General features: G+C 32.6%; 2 protein-coding genes across 2 annotated transcripts; one reads left to right on the top strand and one right to left on the bottom strand.

The window, feature by feature from the left end:
- Positions 1 to 1,384: 1,384 nt before the first annotated feature.
- On the top strand, positions 1,385 to 11,923 carry LOC115991507 (probable LRR receptor-like serine/threonine-protein kinase At1g07650). Its single transcript, XM_031115253.1, has 24 exons — positions 1,385 to 1,729; positions 2,646 to 2,820; positions 3,080 to 3,151; positions 3,244 to 3,312; positions 3,395 to 3,463; positions 3,548 to 3,619; positions 3,738 to 3,809; positions 3,924 to 3,995; positions 4,086 to 4,157; positions 4,286 to 4,357; positions 4,448 to 4,519; positions 5,546 to 5,614; positions 5,939 to 6,004; positions 6,767 to 6,832; positions 6,980 to 7,015; positions 7,129 to 7,169; positions 7,335 to 7,717; positions 7,794 to 7,989; positions 8,378 to 8,518; positions 8,618 to 8,736; positions 8,864 to 9,074; positions 9,217 to 9,448; positions 10,335 to 10,485; positions 11,012 to 11,923. Exons 1-24 carry the CDS (start codon positions 1,606 to 1,608, stop codon positions 11,363 to 11,365), a joined length of 3,006 nt encoding a protein of 1,001 aa, XP_030971113.1. The 5' UTR covers positions 1,385 to 1,605; the 3' UTR covers positions 11,366 to 11,923.
- Positions 11,924 to 12,766: 843 nt separating this feature from the next.
- On the bottom strand, positions 12,767 to 15,280 carry LOC115991508 (dynamin-related protein 4C-like). The gene has a single exon (XM_031115254.1). It carries the CDS (start codon positions 14,923 to 14,925, stop codon positions 12,958 to 12,960), a length of 1,968 nt encoding a protein of 655 aa, XP_030971114.1. The 5' UTR covers positions 14,926 to 15,280; the 3' UTR covers positions 12,767 to 12,957.
- Between the last annotated feature and the right edge of the window lie 8,440 nt (positions 15,281 to 23,720).

Raw genomic sequence — 23,720 nt, forward strand, 5'->3', positions numbered from 1 at the left:
ACCAGAAAAGGGACTGGCTATTGGTTTTTTAGTCAGATCGAGATCCGACCGATGGTCTAATCAGTGATATCATAAATAATATAATTAATAAAATTTTAAATTATATAAATAAAAATATAATTAGTTTATTACTAATAATATGATAGCAAAATGTAAAAACATTATATATTTTTTTTTTTGAGAAACAAAAAAAAAAATTTGTAAAAACATAATATTTAGTGACACTTTTTGTGTAAATTTAATCAAATTTCCTTAGAATGGACAATTACATGTTTAATTATATAATCATAAAAATAAAAAGTTTATTATATATATATATATAATTAATTAATTGATATTATATAAAAATTAAGTAACTTTTGAAGTTTATTCACTTAATTAAATAAAATTACTATTTTTTTAATCAAAATTATCATAAAAAGAAAAAAGAAAAGTAGTTGTATAATGAAAAAAGCTAAATTTACGTGATTTTGACTAATTAGTTTTATAGTATATATTATAATGTTTTTGAAAAAAAGTAGTCGTACAATGACAGTGTATCAGATAAAAAAAGAAACCAAAAATAAAACCGTAGTATAAGCTTAAAAAAATATAAAAACATGTTGTTCTTTTTGCTTGAAAGACCCTAATTATTAAATTGCTTAAATTATGGATCAAAATTTAATTTTATTGGCATAAAAAAATGTTAGGATGCTCCCAAATTCTTTTTTAAAGGTAAATAAATATAAAATTTTAAACTATAATGTATAATTTTTTTTTTTTTTTTTTCAAGTTAGGGTGGTCTTGGGGCCACCCTGCCCATAAGGTGCCATTGCCTGTTGGATGGTACCACGTGTCATCACTCATTCTTTTTCACAAAACTTGCATCCGCCGGGGGAAGCTGAAAGAGATAGACAATGTTACACGTAAAACCAAACTTTATTCTATGAAAGAGATATTATTATTAGTCAAATATTGTGGGGGCCTGGATTATCATTGGATTTAGACCAATCTTCACCGTTGAACTAAAAACCCAGAAGTCTGTGGTTACATCCAACGGGTCAAGTTTGTTACTTTGAATAGAAGATCTATGAGATTGAACAATGTGTACGTAATTCAGACAGTGTACCACCTAGCCTACATAATTTAGTTAAAGTCAAGTTAGTCAACATTTGTTATATATGTACTAATCAGTGGATGGCACAACTGGACAAGTGTTTTACGCACAAAGTTTCCACATACAACTCATAAAACTATATAGTAAAAGCAATATATGAACAAAAACTTGTAAACATATGCACTTTCAATTGAAATTTTCTTGAATTTTTTTTTTTTCTTAAAAAAAAAAAAGAAACCCGTCGATTCCAATAAATATTCTGACACCAATAATAAAATAGTACTTAATGACTAACTTGTCATTGGCATGACACATCAAACGTATACAGTGAAAAAGAATACTGCAGATTGGATAAGCTGTACACATGCAGTTTTGCTTTTAATGGGTCTTGCACAAGTGTGCGGCGTGTATGCAAAGATCTAGAGAGAGAGAGAGAGAGTTTTGTAGAGAGTGTTTGAGAAAGTGAGGCTTTCAATACTCAATACCCAGTGGGATTTTTGGACGGGAAGATGGCAAAGCTTGCTTATATTCCAGTGACCATGTTTAGCTTAATTGTGTTTGTAATAGTATTTATGTGCACAGGAGCAAACGAAGTTGAAGCACAAGCAACAGGGAGTCTTCCTGATAATGAAGGTACTTTTTGTTTATATATATTTATATGTTATTTTGGTAATCAAGCTCAAGTTTATTGAATTGGAAATCAGTATATTGAAGTTTCAGTTTGCTCAGCTTAATGAAGTTTATATTAGCTGTTAGCAGCATCCTTATTGCCTCTGTGTTGTAACTTGGCCTCATGTGGTTAAGGGCTTGACATGCTTCCCATACTATTTAATTAGCCTTTTTAGCACTGCAATAAGACCCCATAATGAAACTGAATTTCATGGATCATCACAGAGAAACCAAGACATGACTTTTACCTTCTTCGTGGCCATATCTGGTCACATTAAATGGGTCGATTGTAGAATTATGAAACCATGCTTTGGATTTGCTTTGAGAAACCAAATTAAATGAGACCACTCTAGTTATGATTCTTCCTCTTATAGAATCCCACATTGCAGTTAAACTTTATTTTTTTATAAAAATAAAACTATAAAATAAGGGACCCAAGTCACTGATGGGATTGATGCATCATAAACTATCCTAGGACCATATTTGGTAATGAGAAGTTCTCTAATGTGCCAATTACTCAATCTGAACAAAACCATTCCATTCCCAATTAGGTGCTTACAGAATTAGGAGTAATAGGCCTTAACTTCAGCAATTTTCCCCAACACCAAGAACATTCCCTAGACATTTTCATAGACCATGAATTTTGTCCTTTCAATAAGTATTACCCAGGCAACCCAGAACAAGCTTGATAGGGTAAAGGCAACCAGATATTCCTCAAAACTGAGGCATTATTTGAATTTAGGATTTGAAACAGCTGTCTGGTTAACTTTTTTTCTCAGCTGCACTATTGGCACGTTCATTCCACTGGTAGGCATACTTATCAATTATTTAGGTAACAAAAAAATCCTGGTAGAGAAGTTGATGCGTTTGATGTGTGCAGTGGAAGCCCTTCAAGAAATAGCTACACAGCTGGGGAAGAAAGACTGGAATTTCAAAGTAAATCCATGCAATGACTCAAGCTGGATTACACCATTTTCAAGTCAGAGGCAATTGTACAATAATTCTGTCATCTGCAATTGCTCCAACACGGGTGGTGTATGCCACGTGGTTAGCATGTACACTCCCTTTGCTCATATAACACGGAAGTTATTCTATTAAATTTTCTTATGAAGGTTAATGGCAAATAATAGCAATGAATATTTGAATAAGATGTGTAACTTAGTTGAAAATTGGATAAACACCTATTTCTTTATTTTGCTAAAATTTTCTCTCTTTTTTATTCATTGAATTTAAGCTAAGACATTACTTTGAAATTGTTACATAAAATTGTAATCTCTCTCTGTTTTTTATTTTACTTTAATCTTTGTTATACAGATTTCTTAAAGGGCAGGATCTTGATGGTATACTTCCACCATCTTTGGTTAAGCTACCCAACCTTAAGGAAATGTAAGAAGGGCTTCCAATTATTTGTTTTTCTTGTTAGCCACCAAATTAGACTATAAGCTTCTATTTACAGAAGACTTTCCTCTTGCTGACAGTGATTTGAATAGAAACTACCTTAGAGGAATGATACCACGAGAATGGGCTTCAATGAAGTTGGAATATCTGTAAATGACTCACCACCCTTTCAAGTCCAAGGTTAGCTGGTTAAAGCTAATTATTAAACTAATGAAAATGAATCAAGTGCAGGTCCATCAGTACGAACAACTTATCAGGACGTATTGACTACTTGGCAAACATTACCACTCTGAGAGCTCTGTATGTTCTGGATCTCTATGTTAAATAATTTCAAAAATTCATTTGGTTAAGCTCTGCTGTTTGTAATCTTGGACTTTATTTCAGGTCCATTGAAAGCAACCTGTTCTCTGGCCCTGTTCCCCCTGGGCTTGCAAACTTGGTTGACTTGGAGATTCTGTTAGTGATTCTTTCTTTTCAAATCACATTTGATTAGTCATTTCTAAATTCTCAATGAGTTTCATAACATAATAATAGCGTATGTTGAACTGGTCTTAAGTTTCCTTTTTTACTGCAGCATTCTCAATGCTAACAATCTCACAGGAGAGTTGCCAGTAGCTCTCACTAGTCTGACCAAATTAAGAGAAGTGTAAGTGGTTGTCAACTTTTCAATTTCTGTACTAACAGTAATTTTTTATTTTTTGTTGAAAAATGATCAGGTTTTTATTTCATTCTATCTTGTTTCTATCTGGCCCATATGCAGTAGGATTAGCAGTAACAACTTCACTGGAAGAATGCCTGATTCCTTTCAAAGTTGGAAACAACTTCAGAAATTGTATGTGATATTCCTTCAATTTTATGTACAGCACTTCTACTTAAAAGTCTCAGGTTTAATCTAAATCCATTGTAATTATGTCCTTAACAGAGAGATCCAAGCTAGTGGTCTTGAGGGGCCCATTCCTCCTAGCATTTCGGTCTTAAGCAATTTAACAGTGCTGTGAGTTCCGTGTTCTATGTTAAAAGTTGCTGAGTTGCATAATCTCTACAATAATTTCATGTGATTTTAAACTAATAAAATTTATAGCCAAAGAAAATAACAGTTATTGATGGCGCAATATCATGCAGAAGGATCAGCGACTTACATGGAGTAGGTTCACTTTTCCCGAACCTACGTAACATGGGAGGCCTGATAAGATTGTAAGGTTTTTATGTTGTAAAATTATCTGCAATTAGAATAATACACATGTTATTGCAATTTTTCTTATATGAAGTTGGTTTATGTTTCAGGATGTTGAGAAGCTGTAATATCTCAGGACAAATCCCTGAATATATATCAGGAATGACACAGCTGAAAATTTTGTAATTTCTCTGTTCATTATTCTCTTTAATTTTTAGTGAATTACAAAAAGATTGATAGATATTGAGAAAAATATTAACACTTGAAAGGTATTGAAGTTCAAAATGTGGAATTAAGCTAGCAATTGATAACTTGCTAAATTCTAATTTTTGAGACAAGAAATTTTGAGACCTTTAATTCCTATCTTGACAAATAGATTATTGTATAGTATTAGAATTAGTATCTCAAGAGATATGATCTGAATTTATTGCCTCTTTCGTCTAGTGATTGTAATTTAAACTGCTAAGACAGAATGTTAGCCAAGGATATCTACAGATAAGAACGATAATGACATTATGATGTTTAAGAAGACCTTTAATCTCATTAGTTTGGTACATACCATGAAAACCTATTACAGTCTCCAATGTGGGTGTGAGAAACTGAAAATGTTATACTACATAATACATTGATAAAAGGGTCAGGTGGAATTCAAAATTCATGATAGGAAAGAAAGAATAGTAACTTAAAATTGAGAGAGGTCATATGAAATATGAATAATAAGTAGAGTTTGGAGGACTAGCTGTATACTTTTCTCAATTTCCATAATATAACAGGGATTGAGACAATTTGTAAGGTCATTCAAGAAGAATTAAAGTTGAGACTAGCTGTTTAGGTGTTTTACTCTATAAATGAACAATTGTTTTGGAGTGTTTGTAATTGGAAAAATTCTAGATGGTTGTACCCATGCTATTAGCTGCCACATGTTTAAAGACCATTTGACTGATGCCTACTTGAGTTACTCAGTACAGAAATGCCCTCATCAGATACATGCTTAGTACTCTTCAATTATGAATGGAAACTATAATAGATTTATAGCTCCATATATTAAGTATGTGAACATATTATCAGGTCCTCCATCAATCTGCTATACCTAAATTTATGTTATTTTCTAGGTCCATTCAAATTTAGGGAACAAGCATGTCTATAAGTTCACCATGTTGACTTGGACAGTTATTTAGCGTACTGACATCTGCTTTTTCCTTTTGCAGGGATCTTAGCTTCAACAGATTGGATGGAAACATTCCAAATTTGGAAGTTCTAACTAGTTTGGACACCATGTAAGCAATCAAAATTCATGCGTTGGCCAACTTACTACCTGATCCTGTGGGCCATTTATGTTAAGCTGGACATATTATGTTGGCCTGCTTCCTAAAGCTATTTAACTTTTGAGATTGTTGGTTTACCAACATAGTGTAAGACCCTGTTTTTCTGAAAGGTTTTTGGAATGAACATTATGGTACAAAGTCATGTCTGAAAGGTTTCATACAAATAGAGTCAGCTCACAAAAGTTTAAAAACAAAATTTCCTTTTATGTACATTCAAAACAGTAACAATATTTGTGTTTCTAATCACAATGTGATGATTTGATGCTCATTGGATAGATATCTGACAAAAAACTTGCTCAGTGGGCCAATTCCAGACTGGATTAAGGGCAGAGATAGCCGCTAGTATGTTTTCCATCTTAACTTCTACACTGAATTTGCATGATATTTCCGTTCATTTATATTCTTTATTTGCGACAATAGAAGCATATTCTCTTAAGGTGCTAAGCATAATGTTTTATATCCGAAAATGTATATACCTAATTTAGATAATGGTTCATTTCATGACCTCTTTAGGGGTAAGTTGCGGAAACATGCTCCACATAATGGGTTAATAACTTAATAATCCCATTTTTCTTGCAGCTTAATTTGCATTTTTCTACATGTAGCGTCACCTTGAAAGAACAGCATTATTTTGTTCCATTGTTCAATGTTTGTTATCTAGAAATGCTTAGTGGGAGTGGCCGAGTGGGCCTAAATTGATCTTGTTTTAGCTTTGATAAATCCAGTTTGAAGTTTTAGAAACGCTATATTATGGTAGATATATAGAACACAATGCTGTTATAGAATACATGTAACATATGTCTTTCTTAGAACATCCAGAAGGATGGTATAAATCACTGAATTGGTTAATTATTTAGCTAATTATGGAAAGAAGGAACTCAGTTTGTATTAATTGGTGGTTAATATGGTCATAAGTTTGTATATAACTCAAATTTCCTCTCCCAACTTCTGTACATATTAGATCAATTGTAGCATTAAGATCAATTTATATCAAAATTCATGAAATATCAGATCAATTGTAGCATTAAAATCAATTTATACCAAAATTCATGAATATGTAATTTTATGTTTTGGAAGATTAAAGGAAATTATGTTTTCATGCAGTCAAATAGATATCTCTTACAATAATTTTTCTGAAAGCTCTGCGCCAACCACTTGTCTAGACACCATGTAAGAAACTTTTTCCTCTAAAAATCAACCTACTTGAGCTTTCAACACTTTGCTTTATTCATTTACTTCTTTTTCTTTTCTCTCTTTCATTTTTTTTTTTTTTTTTTGGTTGGTTGTGTGGAAAGTAACTCATTTGTTATTCAACAGAAATTTGTTCAGAAGCTTTTCTAGACAGGACAACTCGTAAGCTTCTAATTTATTTAACTTCTAAGGAGAGCAGTTTTTATAATCTTATTTATAATTTCCATTTTTTTAAATATGCTAATTCTTCTTCCTTTTGCTTCATTTTAATCTAGAATTCTTACGGAATGTCTGAAGAATAATCCATGTTCAAAAGGTAAATATATGCTAGAATCAAACCAGCATTTAGATGCTTCAATTATCAATATCACACCTTACTCATCAATGATTTTTTATCAATAAAACAAAGATTAAATTATTATTGATAATTGAATATCTCCTGTTTTGTTTGATTGTATCTGATTACTTTGGTGCTCTCTAGATCAGTATTCTTTGAATATAAATTGTGGTGGAAAAGCAACCACCATTGGAAATGTCAAATATGAAGCAGATTTAGAGCTAGGAGGTGCAGCAAAATTTGTTCGCATGATGACAGATGATAGTTGGGGCTTTAGTAGCACTGGAGATTTTTGGGATGTTTGGAGTAGCTCACATGACTACATAGCAACAAATGAATCTGTACTCAAAATGAATGACTCTGAATTGTACATGGATGCACGCCTCTCTCCTCTATCTCTCACATATTATGCACGCTGTTTGGCTAATGGAAATTATACCGTGAAACTTCACTTTGTTGAGATTATATTTAGAGACAACAGATCCTTTTTCAGTGTTGGAAGACGGATGTTTGATGTTTATATCCAGGTACTCAAAGTCAGTCAGATCATTTTTCTTCCCTAAATGCTATAGACGATAATTTAACCTAAATACTTTGTTGTAGGAAGAACTGGTGCTGAAGGATTTTGATATTGAAAAGGAAGCACAAGGAGTTGACAAAACAGTTGTCAGGAACTTTACAGCATTTGTTGAGAATAAAATTTTGGAGATCCGCTTTCACTGGTCTGGGAAAGGGACAACGGATGTCCCAAAGAGAGGAACATATGGTCCTCTTATATCAGCTATCTCCATAGATGCTGGTAAGTACAAAAGTTGTATGTTCTGTATTCCTTCTTTTACATGGTCAGGCATTTTCTCACTCTCACTCCCACTCTTTCATTTTTGAGTTTTGAATGTTTCTATATCCAAAACTGCTGGATGCAAAGTAAAATACTTGAAACAATGTTAATGCACAGCTGGGTGGAAGACATACAAAGATTTTTTTTTTTTTTTTCCCTTTTTCCTCTCTAATTCCATTTTTTATTACCTAACCTGTGTTTTGAACCATATAATAGTATCTGGTTTTATCTTCTCAAATAGTATCTGGTTTTACACTAGATCCACCTATGTGTATGCCTTTACAGTACAATGTACAAAACCGAATGCAGTTTTACAATCACTATTCTTTGCTACTTTCCTTCTATGTAGATTTCAACCCTCCTGATGATAGAAAAAAGAAGATACTCATCACAGTTGGAACTGTAGTTTTGGTGTCAAGCCTTATCCTCCTGATTTTAGGAATTCTTCGGTGGAAGGGATGTTTGGGAGGCAGGACATCAAGGGAACAAGGTAACTTAGTTTTGATATCATTGACTAGTCAGAATACTAGTGAAGCAGTCTTGTAAATTTTTAAGATGTATTCTAATATCTGAAACTTGTTCCATACAGAACTGAGAGGCCTAGATCTGCAAACGGGTTTTTTTACATTCAGGCAAATTAAAGCTGCCACCAACAATTTTGATGCTGCAAACAAGTTAGGGCAAGGTGGCTTTGGAGCTGTATACAAGGTAATCTATGGTCTTCTATCTTTGCATGAATGCATTTAATACCTTTTTCTATTATTCCCTTTGCATTTTCACTGGTCCAGATAGACCTCATACATAACCAATAATGCAAATTATACTGTCAATGCAGGGTACTTTATTAGATGGTACCATAATTGCAGTTAAGCAACTTTCTTCTAAATCAAAGCAAGGGAATCGTGAATTTGTGAATGAAATAGGCATGATTTCTGGATTACAACATCCAAATCTTGTTAGACTGTATGGATGCTGTGTTGAACGAAATCAGTTATTGTTGGTATATGAATACATGGAAAACAATAGCCTTGAACACGCTTTATTTGGTAAGCTTAATCTTTCATCTTTGGCATATTATTATTTTGACTTGAAAAGAGTAGGAGTCAATTTCCATGAATCATATAGGACCTATAGGTTGAACTAAAAATTTGGATATTATTGATTGAGCTATCTGCATTGCTGGTCCAGAGGAAAGCCGACTGAAATTGGACTGGCCTACAAGGAAAAAAATATGTCTTGGCATAGCAAGAGGTCTGACTTTCTTGCATGAGGAATCACCCCTGAAAATTGTTCATAGGGACATCAAGACTAGCAATATACTACTGGATGGGGACCTTAATCCTAAGATTTCTGACTTTGGGTTGGCCAAGCTTTATGAAGAGGAGAACAGCCACATTAGCACCCGAGTTGCAGGAACTGTGTGAGCTACCTTTTTTTCTTCCTTCATTCTGAACTTAGATTTTTCTTGTGTTCTTTTTTCGACAAATATGAATCTTAATGGCTCTAATTTCAAGTTGCTTTCCTAAAAGAAAATCAGAATAAGACAGCAATTGAAGTCTCCATAAACAAGTTCGTATACACAGTACTATGGGAAAGTCCCCACTTTAAGTATTAGTAGGAGCTTTATTTATATTAGCCATCTGCATTTGCTACCCAATTGTCCTCCTATTTAGTATTCCTGCTTTACAAATCATTTACATGATAGATATAGAAAAAACCTGCAAAGTTAGTTTACCTTAATTTTATATGTATCGAAGCAACATCTCAAACTTCTCATCAAATAGAAACTGCAGAATAAAACAGAAGGATGAGAAATTTCTGTTTTATTCAAAAATTAAATTTCATATGTTGAATGCTACCTCTAAATTTTACCTTTTTATACAAGGATTAAGCAATATAGAGAAATTTTAATTTATATTCTGCTTTCCTGTATGGCTAATGGTGCATGACTACATCAATTATCAACTTGCAAAGTGGCAATATCCGTAATAGGTCGAGAAATAGAGTCACCCCCCTTCCCCTCACTCTCTCAACCACCCAATCAACACTAAGTGTAGTTTTTCAAGGCTTGCAATTGTTAACAGTACAAATCTTGTTTTAGGTGAAGTTTATTTCATGTGGAACAAATTTGTGACTAAATAATGCTAGCTTTTTTTAATGGCATTATTGCTTGCCAAAATGGAAATAAAATTATTATGATAGGAAATCTAGTTACCTAAAACTATTTTGTCATGGATTTGTTTGTTAGAGAAGCTTGTAACCTCATTCAAGTGAAACCTTACAAATTGAATGATCTTTCTGTGCAGAGGATACATGGCGCCAGAATATGCATTATGGGGATATTTAACATATAAAGCAGATGTATATAGTTTTGGGATTGTTGCATTGGAAATTGTTGCTGGGAAGAACAACATGAAATATCGACCAAATGAAAATTTTGTATGCCTTCTAGATTGGGTAAGATAGATCATCAAAATTTTCTTATAATTGAAACTAAAAGCAGCTTTGAGACCCAGTCACTTTTTTTGGGACTTCTTTATTTGGCCTTGTATTGTGCGTTTATATACCAATCCAGATTTAAGTGCCATTTTGCACAAGACTTATCTTCATTGAAACCAAATAACATTTACTGAGTTCTGATTAAAACATTTAAAGAGCTAAGCATTCCATATATACAATTTTCTTTCTTTTTTTAAAAAAAAAATTTATTTTTTGGTGGGTAGATGGGTGACCTGAATAATGATATAAAACGAAAATGTTAAATTGAGTTAGTGATGGCAATATAAGAATAACATGAATCTAGCACAAATTTCACTTTTATTTTCATTATAAGTCTTTTTAGATATAGTTTCTTTTTAATAATAATTTTTTTGTATTTGGCTTCAGTAAATTATTACCTTATCGTTTAAGATTTGTATTGTTTTGCCCAATATATAATGCTAATTAATTTCTTCTTTCCATTTTCTTCTATATTCTTTTACAGGCCCTTGTTTCACAACAAAAGGGGAATTTGATGGATTTAGTGGATCCAGACTTAAAATCTAATTTCAGTAAAGAAGAGGCAGTAAAAATTATGAAAGTAGCTCTATTATGCACTAATCCATCACCAACACTTCGGCCTACCATGTCTGCCGTAGTAAGCATGCTTGAAGGCCAAACTGCTGTTCATGAGCTGATCATGGATCCAAGTATTTATGGTGATGATTTGAGATTTAAGGCTCTGAGAGAATACTTTGATCAGATCATGGGACAAGGCTCAGATGACACCCAGAGTCATATTCATTCATCTGATGCAACATGGATTGGCTCTTCCACTACATTATCGAGTCAATCTTAATTCTAGGTTTGTTAACCATTACATTGCCCGTCATGATGAAAAATTCTTGTCTAATGATAAAGAAAATATTTTGAATCCCCTGGTTGCAAAATATGTGTTTCATAAAGCTTCTTGTATATTCTTGTCAACTTAGGAAAAAAGAAGAAGAAAATTTAAGAAAATAAGCTGTGAAATGAAGCTGAATATATATTTGAGTAGAAATTGCCCCTTTACATGATTAAAACATTTAATATGGCAGTTCATGCACTGCTTCTGTGGCTTATCCTTCTAAAAGTGTTATCTTGGTACTAACTGTTAGGTCAAAGTAGAAGTTATATACAAAATTGCATAAAGTTTTGCATTACAATGTTCAACCAATCACATTGGTTCTACCACATTGAATTTATAACTGTGGTAGTACAATTGGCACTGCTATTTGATAACATCCATGATTTCTGGGTTAATGGATGTTTTCCTTTGTATGCTTCTGAGAAGTTTGAGGAAAAGAAAAATGTGCTCTGCTGCATGGGGGGTTGCTCACTCATACAGCAACAGTTTTAGTCAACATGTAGCTAGTGATAGTAGTGCCCCTTTTGGCATAAATCTTGTGTTGAGTCTGTTGACCGTGTAAATTGGCCAATGTACTAAACATTGTTAGCATTGAAATACCTGGCCACTACATTTTTTTTTTTTTTTTTCCTTAAAATGCAAAATATGAAATGACTGAGATCCATATGAAATCCCAAACCCAGAAATCTATTCAATTTTAAGGTCTTGTAAGCTCAAACTCTAAATTTGGTTAGCAAATCACTGTCTTTACCTTCATACCATTAAGTGAGTCTAAACAAAGTTGACAATCAATGTATTAAGATTGCTAATTCTAAATTTTTGCTCCTTAATTTCCATGGGTAGAAACATCCAAGATTGTTTCAACCATACAAAACCAAAAGGAAGTTCTTCAAGAGGGCATAGGTTGATTCAGTGGGGGGGAAAGATTGAATCAACGAGTTATTATGATTTAGGTTAAAGCTTGATTGATTTAGATTAAGGCATGATTTAAATGTAACGTAGTTTCAGTTTGTTCCCATCAATAGGTAATTAATCATTTTGCTTGGTTGCCTTTAACTGTTCAACATCCCGTAGCTATAGTCATAAGCCACTACCTGATTCCAAGGAAATGATCCTCTATTTCACAGACTTCACCTCATCTACCTGATTATTGCAAATGACCATAACCAATCATTTCATTCTTCTATTTTTTTTATATATATATATATATATATATATTAATAATCACAGAATGCATTATAAGAAGCTAATTTTCTCAGAATGCTTCTTAGTATTCTGAGGATTTCTTCAGTACTCTAAACATATAAGTTGGTTGGGTAATCTTGAATTACAGAGAACTCTTAGATATGAAGAAATTAAAACTGCTAAGTAGGTTCATGAAATTAAAATTGGTTCTCCCCACTAACAAAAAGATAATAAACTTACACCGTTTCAAGTGAAGCAAACCAAATACATAGAAAGGAAAACAAAACCAAATACATATATTACAAACTACTTTGTTAACATGAAAGCATAGCAATTATTTAAATAACATAGCAAACACCCTAATCATTATAGGTACCGATCTTGTCCATGATCTTGGCAACCACTTCTTTGGACTTTTTGAGCAGCTGTATACTCTTGTTTATTTTCTGTCGCTTTGAAGCAACTGCAGGTGACTCCTCGAGCATCCTTTCAATCCCACCACCAGGTCCCATTAACTCATTAACAATCTCTGCTTCAAACTCTTTGTTCACCAAGTTTCCAATACTGAGCAGTAAATGTAGAGCCATACAGTCAACCAATCTCTTTAACACAATCTTCCAATAAGCTGTCATTCTCATCTTCAAATCAAAAGCCTGTTGTAGAACATGAGAATATTTCTTTAGATGACTAACGTCAATCTCACCGAAACCTTCAAGCCTTATTATTGAAGGCCAATCTACATTAGTCAAGACGTACGTCATGAAGGCATCTTGTTGAACCATTAATTTATTCCAATCCGATAAGTACTCTGGATTACAAGTATAATCCGTCTGCTTCTCCATTTCAATGATTTCCATGACCCAGTTGATAGAGCGCTCTTTCATCTTGGCTATAAGATTATGTCCAGCACGCCTGAAAGACAGCTGAAGCTGGTAATAGTGTTCAGAGTGGTGCATCATGACAGAAATAACAATTTCCTCAACATAACTCCAGACCTTCTCAGCAAAAATAGTTGGAATGCTAGATATGCCTTTCACCCTTTTCTGTAGGATAGTAAGGAAGGCAGAGCGGGGAAGAAAATTCGGCAGTCCAATACCCTTGGTTTCCTCCAAAACCATAATCTCCTCCATCAAAAATTTCTCTGCAGGGTCACTTTCAGCATGCTTGTGAAGTTCATCGGAGAATTGGTTGAACATTTCAACCAACCGAGCAGTGCAATGCATGTTTTGCTCATCTGGGTATTCATCATATTCTCCTCTCACAAGAATTTTCCTTAATGATTCTTTGGCTAATCCAATAATCTGCATGAAAGCTGTCATTGCCTCAGTAAGAGATGACATCTTCTGGGGCATTCTTTTCGCCTCAGCAACGTTCAAGTTCAACTTGTCATTAATGCTCTTCACAATAGCTGGCAAATTTCTAGCTATACTAGCTGCTTGAATTTGCACCAGTTTTTGTGCCAGAACAGGAATCCCCACAATAGATTTATCAATCTTGGAAAGCAGAGGATGTGATTCAAAAAGTCTAGCCTCTTCCACTCGCGCCTCTTCATAAGATTCTTCTCCTATCCGATTCCTAACGCAGACATAGCCAAGCCCAATATTGACATCATCAGCAGTAACCTTCTCAAGAAGGCCTTCAGGAGACTTGTCAGACTTAGTAACAACAGCAAGAGTCCGTCCACCAGTCTTGTCCACCATCTGTGACATCCTGATAGATTCACAAGTGGTGAAATCCACTGTTGCAGATAGAACATTGAGTATAATACTCTCTTCAGGAGTGATATACTCCATGATAATATCTTTTATCTGGTCATAGATGTTTTCAGGCTGACCATGGACTGGCACTCTAGTAATTCCAGGAAGATCAACCATAGTTAAATCAGGCACACCATTTTTTCTCACCTCCAATGTCAAAGGAGCGTTGGAAATCCCCTTCCCGAACCCGGCAATCTCCTCTGTGGCAAGATTTATAGCCTCAGAAACATGTTCTTCATCGGTTCGAACAACTTTACCATTGAACTCCAAGGAAAGATCAGGTTCAGGAGTTGGCTGGTGCATGAGCCTCATTATGAGAGGCACCCTTGTGCAAATTCCCTGGCCACGGGGAAGGTTGATACCGGCAAGTGATTCAAGAACACTTGACTTTCCTGAGGACTGGTCCCCAACCACGACAATGGTGGGGAGCTGAATGCCTTCTCTTGTGATCATAAGGTGACGGAGGCTGTCAACTGTGTCGAGGAGTGGGCGAATACGATCATTGTAGGATGAAATGATGGGTGCATCTTGGACTGCTTGAGCTACTACAAGTGAGCTTTCTTCTCCCATGTTTTAATAGAAAGGAGCAAAACTTAGAGCAAAAATGCAAGAGAAAGCTAGAGAGAGATATAGTGTATGTGTTATGGAGAACAATGGTATGTGATGCATAAGAGTGAACTAGGATGGAGTATTTTTATAGACTGGTCTCATTCATTAAAAGATGGGGAAAGTAAAGAAATGTGGGGTCTTAATTACCTTCTTCTGGTGGAAAGGGTGAAAGAGTGGAGTCAATGTCTGCTGGATCACGGATCACTGTGACTTAGAAACTTAGTTCACAAGTTTTAAACGTATAAATTACCTAGAGGTATTTGGTACTAACACATGTGTTGAAAACATGTGTGAAAATACATGTGCGCGAAAAATGTGTAAAAATATGTATATTGTTGTTTAAAAATTAATAATTGTTGTTTGAAATTGTAAACTAAACACCCCCCTAGTTCCTTCCAAGAACATACTGAGTGTATAGTGTACGAAATTCATGACTAAAATCATGTTTTGAAATCAAAACATAATTTCAGTTAAAATTGTAAAATCACACTCTCACTATTTCATTTTATAAGTTGTGTATAACTGTGTGCAACAATTAAGAAAATATGTGTAGCAATAATTCGCGATGCAGGAAATAAAGAAGTTGAACACGAATGATCAGTAAGAGCTCCCTTTCCAATATGGAATTTTACCTTGGAGAGTTTTCCAAGAAGAAAATTGATTCTTTGTTGTAAGAGATAGCTTTAGGCAAAGCAACTTATTAAAGAAAAAAAAAAAAGGCAGAGCAACTTTTGTTTTTATTTTTCATAGATAGGAATATAGGATAGCAACTTGGAAGGCTGAATGATGAGTATGCTTTAGTGCTGTATGCGTTAGTGCGGTACGAGGTCACCAATGAAAGGTTTTGCCTTTACATAAGTCTCCCTATTTTACGGTTTTTACCGACTTTTACGTGGTAACCAATGAATGGCCTTGCCTTCATTGTGAAGTTTCCCACACATAGGAAAAGGTCTCTAATAACTTCCCACACATAGGAAAAGGTCTCTAATACGATAAACTACCAATGGAGTTGATACCGTACCATACCGGCCAGTACGGCCGGTATTTTCCGTTTCGATGCTTAGACCGGTATAGAAACGCAGCTGTTTCGTACCGATTTATAAACCGGTTGTACCGGGGCCGTTTCGGTCGTACCGGGATATGTACCGGTTTTTGGCCGGAAAACGGAAAAAAAATCTTTAAAAAAAATTAGCAGTTAAAGGAAAATCACATCACCGCTATTTCTGCTAATTCCGATAATGAATTTTATTTTGCCGATAATCCATCACCTCAGATCTCTTCCTTTTCTTCATTATCATCTTCTTCTTCTTCGCTCAAAGACTTCTTCTCCGCTCAAAGCTTGGACCAGTCTACCAAACGCTCTCTGCCTCTGGCTTTCTCTGGCCTTTACTTATTTTACTTTTATTTTTTATTTTTTATGAATACTTATTTTACTTTTTCATTTCGTAACCAAAAGCTCATTTCAATTTTGTTAAGTGTGCCCTTGAATGACAACACACTAATACTCCCACTGACAGCACACACTAACACTACTGCTACACGTTAAACTCAAATTTTGTACTGCCATCTAACTGTAAACAAATAAATGAAGTTTGTAATTCACAATAACTTTTGATAAGTACAAATGGTAATTTAATTTTTTTACAATCACTCTTTTTCCTCCTCTCTTTTTTTTTTTTTTTTTTAAAGATAAATTCTACTACCATTTTTGTTAGACTTTAGATAAGTACAATCATATCTTCTTAAAAAAAAAAAGAAAGTATAAACTTACAAATTATATAGATTTTGACCAACCAACGTATTAAAAAATAAATAAATTTAAAAGTAAATATTTATATATACTTAGAGGAATTTCAATTTATGTAAAAGGATACATAAAATTAGTGGTAAATCCAAAACGGTATATCGGTATTGACCGGTATCCGAAATATATCGTACCGCTGACCAAACCGGTATAACCTCCGGTACAGTATTGACTTCCTTGGAAAATACACCCAATTCAGGTGTATGTTTCTCCCTCCTCACAGCTGGTGAGTCCCACCAGCTGTGAGAGGGAGGAAGTATACACCATTTTCCTCTTACAAACTCCATACACCAGTTCTTGAACTAAAATAGTCATTGCCCATATACATATATGAGTTGTGATAAATGTAGTGTTAAAGTTTTACTACATTTGGGTTACTAATTGATGTGTTAGATGAAGACAAAGTTCAAATATTTATTTATGAGATTGTTAAAGTATATTAATCACAGTTATTGTTACATCAGTTTATAAGTTTTATGTAGTAAAATTTGTAATTTTTTAACATTTTCCTACATATATTGTATCACATAGTTTATTACATGTACTCTAGAGACATCATCTTATCAATAGAATGTGTGGATGACCTCTTTCAAGGTTTCATATTTATATAATACTCATAGTTGTATACTTTTCTTTGTTCTTACTAATTTTTTCCTCCTATATAGATCTTGTGCGGACTCCAAAAGAGCTCATAAAAATTGTAAATTATTTATAAAATGAGTTCAAGATAAAAGATCATAAAACAAAATATTGTCGTGGCTTATAAATTTAACATCTTCCAAATAGAATTCTTATTTATCATTCAACAATTTAGGGGTGTGTAGCCAATTCGTCGATCTGCCCGATTCAACCCAACCAACCAAGTTCGGTTAGTTTATAGGGGTTGGTGGGTTAGATTAGATTGTCAAAACAAAATTTTACGATGGGTTGAGTGGGGTGCGGGCTAGTAGATTCACAAATTCGCATAACCCGACCAGATCCACTTATATTTAATATATATTTAAAAATATATATTATATAATTTTATTATTTACTCTTTTTTTTATCATTTGAGTTGGGATATAACTATATGATGTTCTACTAGTTTTGAAGCACTAATAAAGTAGTTTTTGTTGGTTTGTTTCTATGCTTAGGTTTATTATTTTACAAATTTGCTCTTATTTATATTTGTGATGTTCTAATGCTCAATTTAAAAAAAAAAAAAAAAATTCCAACCCATGGGTCCATCCTGATTTGGGTAAGCTGTGATGTGTTGGCTTAGACTCCTGTGATAGGTTGGATTTAAAAAACCTGACCCATGCACACTCTAGGACTCAACATACATAGAAAAAGTCTTGAAGCACTTTTTCAATGGATAAAACTCATCCTATAAGCACTCCAATTGTAGTTCAGTCATGTGATGCCATGAAAATCCCTTTTCTCCGTCCAGATAATGAAGAAACTTTTGGTCTTGAAGTACCATATCTTAGTGCAATCAATGCCCAGATGTACCTTACAACTTACAAAACCTGGCATAGCATTTTTAGTCAACTTGCTAATAAGATAGTTCTATACCAACTCGACGACATTGGAATAAGATCAAGCATATATTATGTCACATCCATGGGATGACTTACATGTGATTATTTTATTCAAATGGATCTAATCCACAATTGGTTGGATATGTAGATGTAGATTATCTTTCTAATCTACAGAAAAGGTCAATCTTAAACAAAATATTTATTTACTTATGATAACACTGCAATTTCATAGAGATTTGTCAAGTAAATAATTTATGCTATTTCTTCAAATCACTAAGAGATTATCGCAATTGAAGTTTTAAGAACTCATGAGGGGGAGTAGATATTCAAAAGATTGTGTTGATTGTACTCTTTTTCCTACGCCTAGGTTTTTTCCCACAAGGTTTTTCTTTGCAAGAATTTTAATGAGGCAATTATAAGGCACTTGAAGAAACGCTAGAATACTTTATTATTATTTTTTTTACATTGATTTTTTTTCTTCAGATAGGCTTTTCCTTAGTAAAGCTTTTTTTATTTTTTATTATTATTATTTTTTTTTGGAGAAGGTTCCTTAGGTAAGTTTTAATGAGACATATATACCATAGAAGATTAATTTATTACTTTTTGATAAATTCACCAATTCAAGACTTATTTTATGGGGTCCACATGTGGAGTTTTGTGGTTTTAATGGTCTAATTATATGTGTTTGAGTGTTAGGTTTTTTAACTTAACTAGCCGGAAACCCGTGCAACGCACGGGAACTTACCTATTTATAATAGACTAAAATAATTTTATAAAATTTTAAATTGATTATGAAACTATACTATTGCGTGAATTGCTCCTATCTTTTTGAGTTACAATTTGATGAATAAGCCAAATTTAGATATTGAAAAAAAAATAACTAAAAAGTTCTGATGTTAAAACGTTCAAAAGGAGAAAAAAAAATCAGAAAATTTACTGGCTCTGCCTAGAAATTATTGAAACAAAACAAAATATATATGACTACCAAATAGAGAAATATAAGATAAAGATAGGTTACCTTCAAGAAAATAATCCATAGTTATAACAGTTGAAATTTGCTAAACTGTTTCAAATATTGCAAAAAATTGAACCCAAAAATTTAGATGGTCAAACTTTCAAAAGACAATAAAATTAAAAATCAAAACATTCAGAACCTACAAATTATAAAAACAAAACAAAACAAAAAAGTCATTATTGCGAGACAATTTCAGTAAGGATTGAAAGCTTTTCTAAGTTTTTTTTTATCCAATTCTTCCTAATTGATGAAAATTTTGGTTCAAACATTGTCGAACACTTTGAAGGTGCAAATAATATATGCTTCCAACATAATCTTTAATTAATAAACAAAGAAGCATGACACCATAAGAGAAAACATAAGATAACATATAGTGCATATACCTTACTCCACAGCTGTGAGAAAATATCCACACAAAATGAATTGAAAACTTGTACATACGTCTCCATAAGGTAAAGCTTAAGGTTATAGAATCTAAAATAATATAGAATATAGCATATTTGAACCACACAAAAAGTTAGCAAACTTACTACAATACTTGTCTATATATATATATATATATATATTATATATATTGTAAAGTACTACTTCATACAAAACAAAAGCAAAAAAAACTAATTCACAAAAAAGAGAAAAAGCAATAGCAAGCATACCAAATAAATTGAAGTTTAGGGATTTCTCTCTTAGTGGAGACGGACAGAGGAGATTGCTTTAGGATTTTCAAAGATTTTGTCTCTTATATATATATATATATATATATAAGAGACTCCTGTTAGGACTCTCTTACTATTTACTTTTAAAAATTAAAATTTTTTTAAATTAAAATGATGATGTGGAAAATTGTGGGAGTTTCAAAAGTTTCGGTTATATATATATATATATATATATAGACTAGCTGCAGACCTACGCAATACATGGGAATATAAATATTATGTAATAAGGTATAATATATAAAAAGTAACAATTACTTTAAGTATTTTCTATTTTAAAGAAAAAAATTACAAGTATTTTTTTTTTTAATTTTTTAATCTCTACAAATATATCATTTTATTATTATTTGTGTTTGATTAATATTTTTTAACGGTGAACCACATTCTTCTAACTTCTATTATAGTGTATTATATTTGTCTAATATATACCACTATCAGTTTCTTTAAGACCTTCTTTCCCCTCCCTATGTATGTGTGTATTAAAATACTTAGTATTCTAAAAAAAAAAAAAAAAATTGCCTAATATACAACTAAATTTTATAAGTTTCAAATTTACTATTTTAATTTCTCATCTCTTAAGGAATAAGGAAATCTATATTTATATATTTCTAAAAACTGAAGTGTAGTATTTATTATTGCTACGTTCCAATTCAGTCACATCAGCATCCATGACATCTTTATAAAAAACAATAACATATTTTTTTAAAATATTAATATCTAAAGATGATTTTACACATTCTAAAATAATAATTAAATACATGTAACTTACCAACTATAATAAAATATTAATATCTAAATATCTAAAGATGACTTTCCACATTCTAAAATAATAATTAAATACGTGTAACTTACCGACTATAATAATGCTATTATTATTATCATTGAAAACATGTAGTCATACAATATATTATTTATAAATAATAATAATATCTAAAATAAAAAAAAATAAAAAAGTAGGAATTCTTCACCGGACATACCATCCTTTATTTTTTTGGTTAACCCTTCTCATAAGCATTTTATCAAACATGTGACATAGAACTATGATAGGATTATCTTCGGCATACCACTTTGTTGGTGGTAATTTATATGAAAAGGGACGTGATAGAAATAGAAAGACCACTAAACACTCCAATATATTTAACATTATACACAAACACACACACACACACGTATATATATATATATATATATATAAAATACTAAACATATTAAATATTAAATTATTCAATATTTGACATAAAAAAAAAAAAAAAATCAAAATTGCATTATCAGTTTATGACCTTACACATTCTTTTGAATGAACATATGAATACTAAATTATTCCCAAAGTGCATTATGGCAAAATAAATTATCATATGAACAAAATAGTAGAAAACACACCCAATAATGCATTATGAGTTTATGACCTTACACATTCTCTTGAACAGTCATGTATTAAGCTATGCATTATGACAAAATAGATTGTCATATGAAAATGAATAGTATAAAATACACCCACGAAGAAAATAAAAGAAAACACACCCATCAAGAAACTCTAGATTTTCTTTACTAATATTGAGATGATTTCTTCGATCAAAGATAACAATTCAACAAAAAGTCATCGTCTCAATTTGGTAATTATTTCAATGTGCTTACAATACTCTTGATCTTCACTCTATTTATTTATTTATTTATTTTGGTACATTTTAAATGTTTTCTACTTCTTCTTTTGAGTAATGGTTATCTTCCTTGATCACAGTTTACCAAATCGCTTCCATCATATCGAAATACATTACCATCTTGCTAATTTCTTATTTTGCTTTAGTACATGGTCTTTTGCCTCCCATTTGTTTATTTTATTTTCTGAATAGCTTTGTTATTTTTCAAATTAAATACCAAGAAACTCTAGATTTTCTTTACTAATATTGAGATGATTTCTTTGATCAAAGATAACAATTCAACAAAAAGTCACCGTCTCAATTTGGTAATTATTTCAATGTGCTTACAATACTCTTGATCTTCACTCTATTTTTTTTTTTTTTTTTTGGGGTACATTTTAAATGTTTTCTACTTCTTCTTTTGAGTAATGATTATCTTCCTTGATCACAGTTTACCAAATCGCATCCATCATATCGAAATACATTACCATCTTGCTAATTTCTTATTTTGCTTTAATACATGGTCTTTTGCCTCCCATTTGTTTATTTTATTTTCTGAATAGCTTTGTTATTTTTCAAATTAAATACTACACAAATTCTTGCTAAAATCCTTTAATCTCATCTAAATATATGCTAATTTATAATTTCTTTCTTAGGATACCTTGGGAGGGGAAACAAAATATTATGATTCATAGGTATGGTGTTTCTCTTTTCCTTTATATTTGGGATTATACCTTGTGTTTCTTTTTTTCCTTGTATTTGAGATTATACCTAATGAGTAATACTACAAACACAAACTATTTTACAACATTTTTACAAACTCCTAATGTGGCAAATTCTTACTAGTTCTAATATGGGCCCTGTAGGGTCGCAATTCGGAGCCCAAGCCCAAGAAGTATGAGGCCTTGGTCCAAGGAGCCCAGAAACAATGAATTTGTAGAGAGTGAGGTGTAAAACTAGGTCCTAGCGAGCTGGACAATGGTTAGTATTGGATTATACAATGATTTAACTCAAATAATACATGTTAACGTCCATTGATTTCAGTTCGAGGGGGGAAAAAGGAATATATATTGTTCTCTGTTTGAATATTATGGTCGTTTATATTGCTACAGTATTCTCTTTCTTTTTCCTCTGTCCCCTTTCTCATGGAGACTCCCCATCTTATATAGTCTTCTTGAAGCCATCGTGGTCCTACACTTGTTGATCATATGAATTCTTACTTTAGTGCTTGTCCCATCGGACACCCCATTTCAGCCTTCTGTGAGTTGTAGTGGCCAAGGCAGCACTGTTCACAAGTCTTCTCCACATTAATGTGGCTAGAAAAGTAGCTGCAACGCATTTAATGCGGTAGCAGCAGCCTCTCCTTGGATATTTTGCGTTTCCTTCTTTCCTACGGGTCTATGGGACGCGTCCTTACTGCTAATGCCTATTGGGGGGGTCCTTCTAGTAGCCAGAGTGCATGTTTGAGCCATACTCATCACGTCCGAGAAGCATTCCTCCTTGGACCCTCCTCCAAATGCCCCTTGTCTACGAGAGCTAAGTTGGAAATCCCTTTAGCAACCATTTCTTTTCCTCGGACATTGCTAATCATCCCGGGTGGGGCCTAAGGCCCATTACATGATTTGGAGTCTTTGCCCCTACAGACCCATTACTAACATTACATTTATACTTACAATAACTATTTAGAAAATACTAAAGTCACATCAACAGTTTGTAAAAATGTTGTAAAATAGTTTGTGTCTATAACATTACTTTATACCTAATCTTTATATGGTTTTTTCATTAATTTTTCAACAAAATACAATGCAAATAACATTATGGTAATTCAAACACACTAAAGTTTTTTTTTTTTTTTTTTTTTAATAAAAATTTTATTTTAAGATCTAATCTCTAAATCTTACCATTTATAATTTTGAAGGAAATAATTATGGGACATTTAGGGTTTGTTTGAGATCCACTTATTTTGCTGAAACTGAAAACTTTTTGCTGAAAATACTGTAGATAAAAGTAAAAGTTAGCTAAAATAGTACAGTGGGACCCATGAATAGTAAAAAAATTGCAGTTGGATCC

This window comes from Quercus lobata, chromosome 5 (genome assembly GCF_001633185.2).
Source record: "Quercus lobata isolate SW786 chromosome 5, ValleyOak3.0 Primary Assembly, whole genome shotgun sequence".
Lineage (NCBI taxonomy): Eukaryota > Viridiplantae > Streptophyta > Magnoliopsida > Fagales > Fagaceae > Quercus > Quercus lobata.

Bases quoted from the DNA above. Each gene is read 5' to 3' on its own strand.
- LOC115991507 (XM_031115253.1), top strand. From the start codon at position 1,606: ATGGCAAAGCTTGCTTATATTCCAGTGACCATGTTTAGCTTAATTGTG. The intron at 7,990-8,377 runs GTAAGTACAAAA...CCTTCTATGTAG, and splicing joins AGCTATCTCCATAGATGCTG to ATTTCAACCCTCCTGATGAT. The intron at 10,486-11,011 runs GTAAGATAGATC...ATTCTTTTACAG, and splicing joins TTGTATGCCTTCTAGATTGG to GCCCTTGTTTCACAACAAAA.
- LOC115991508 (XM_031115254.1), bottom strand. From the start codon at position 14,925: ATGGGAGAAGAAAGCTCACTTGTAGTAGCTCAAGCAGTCCAAGATGCA.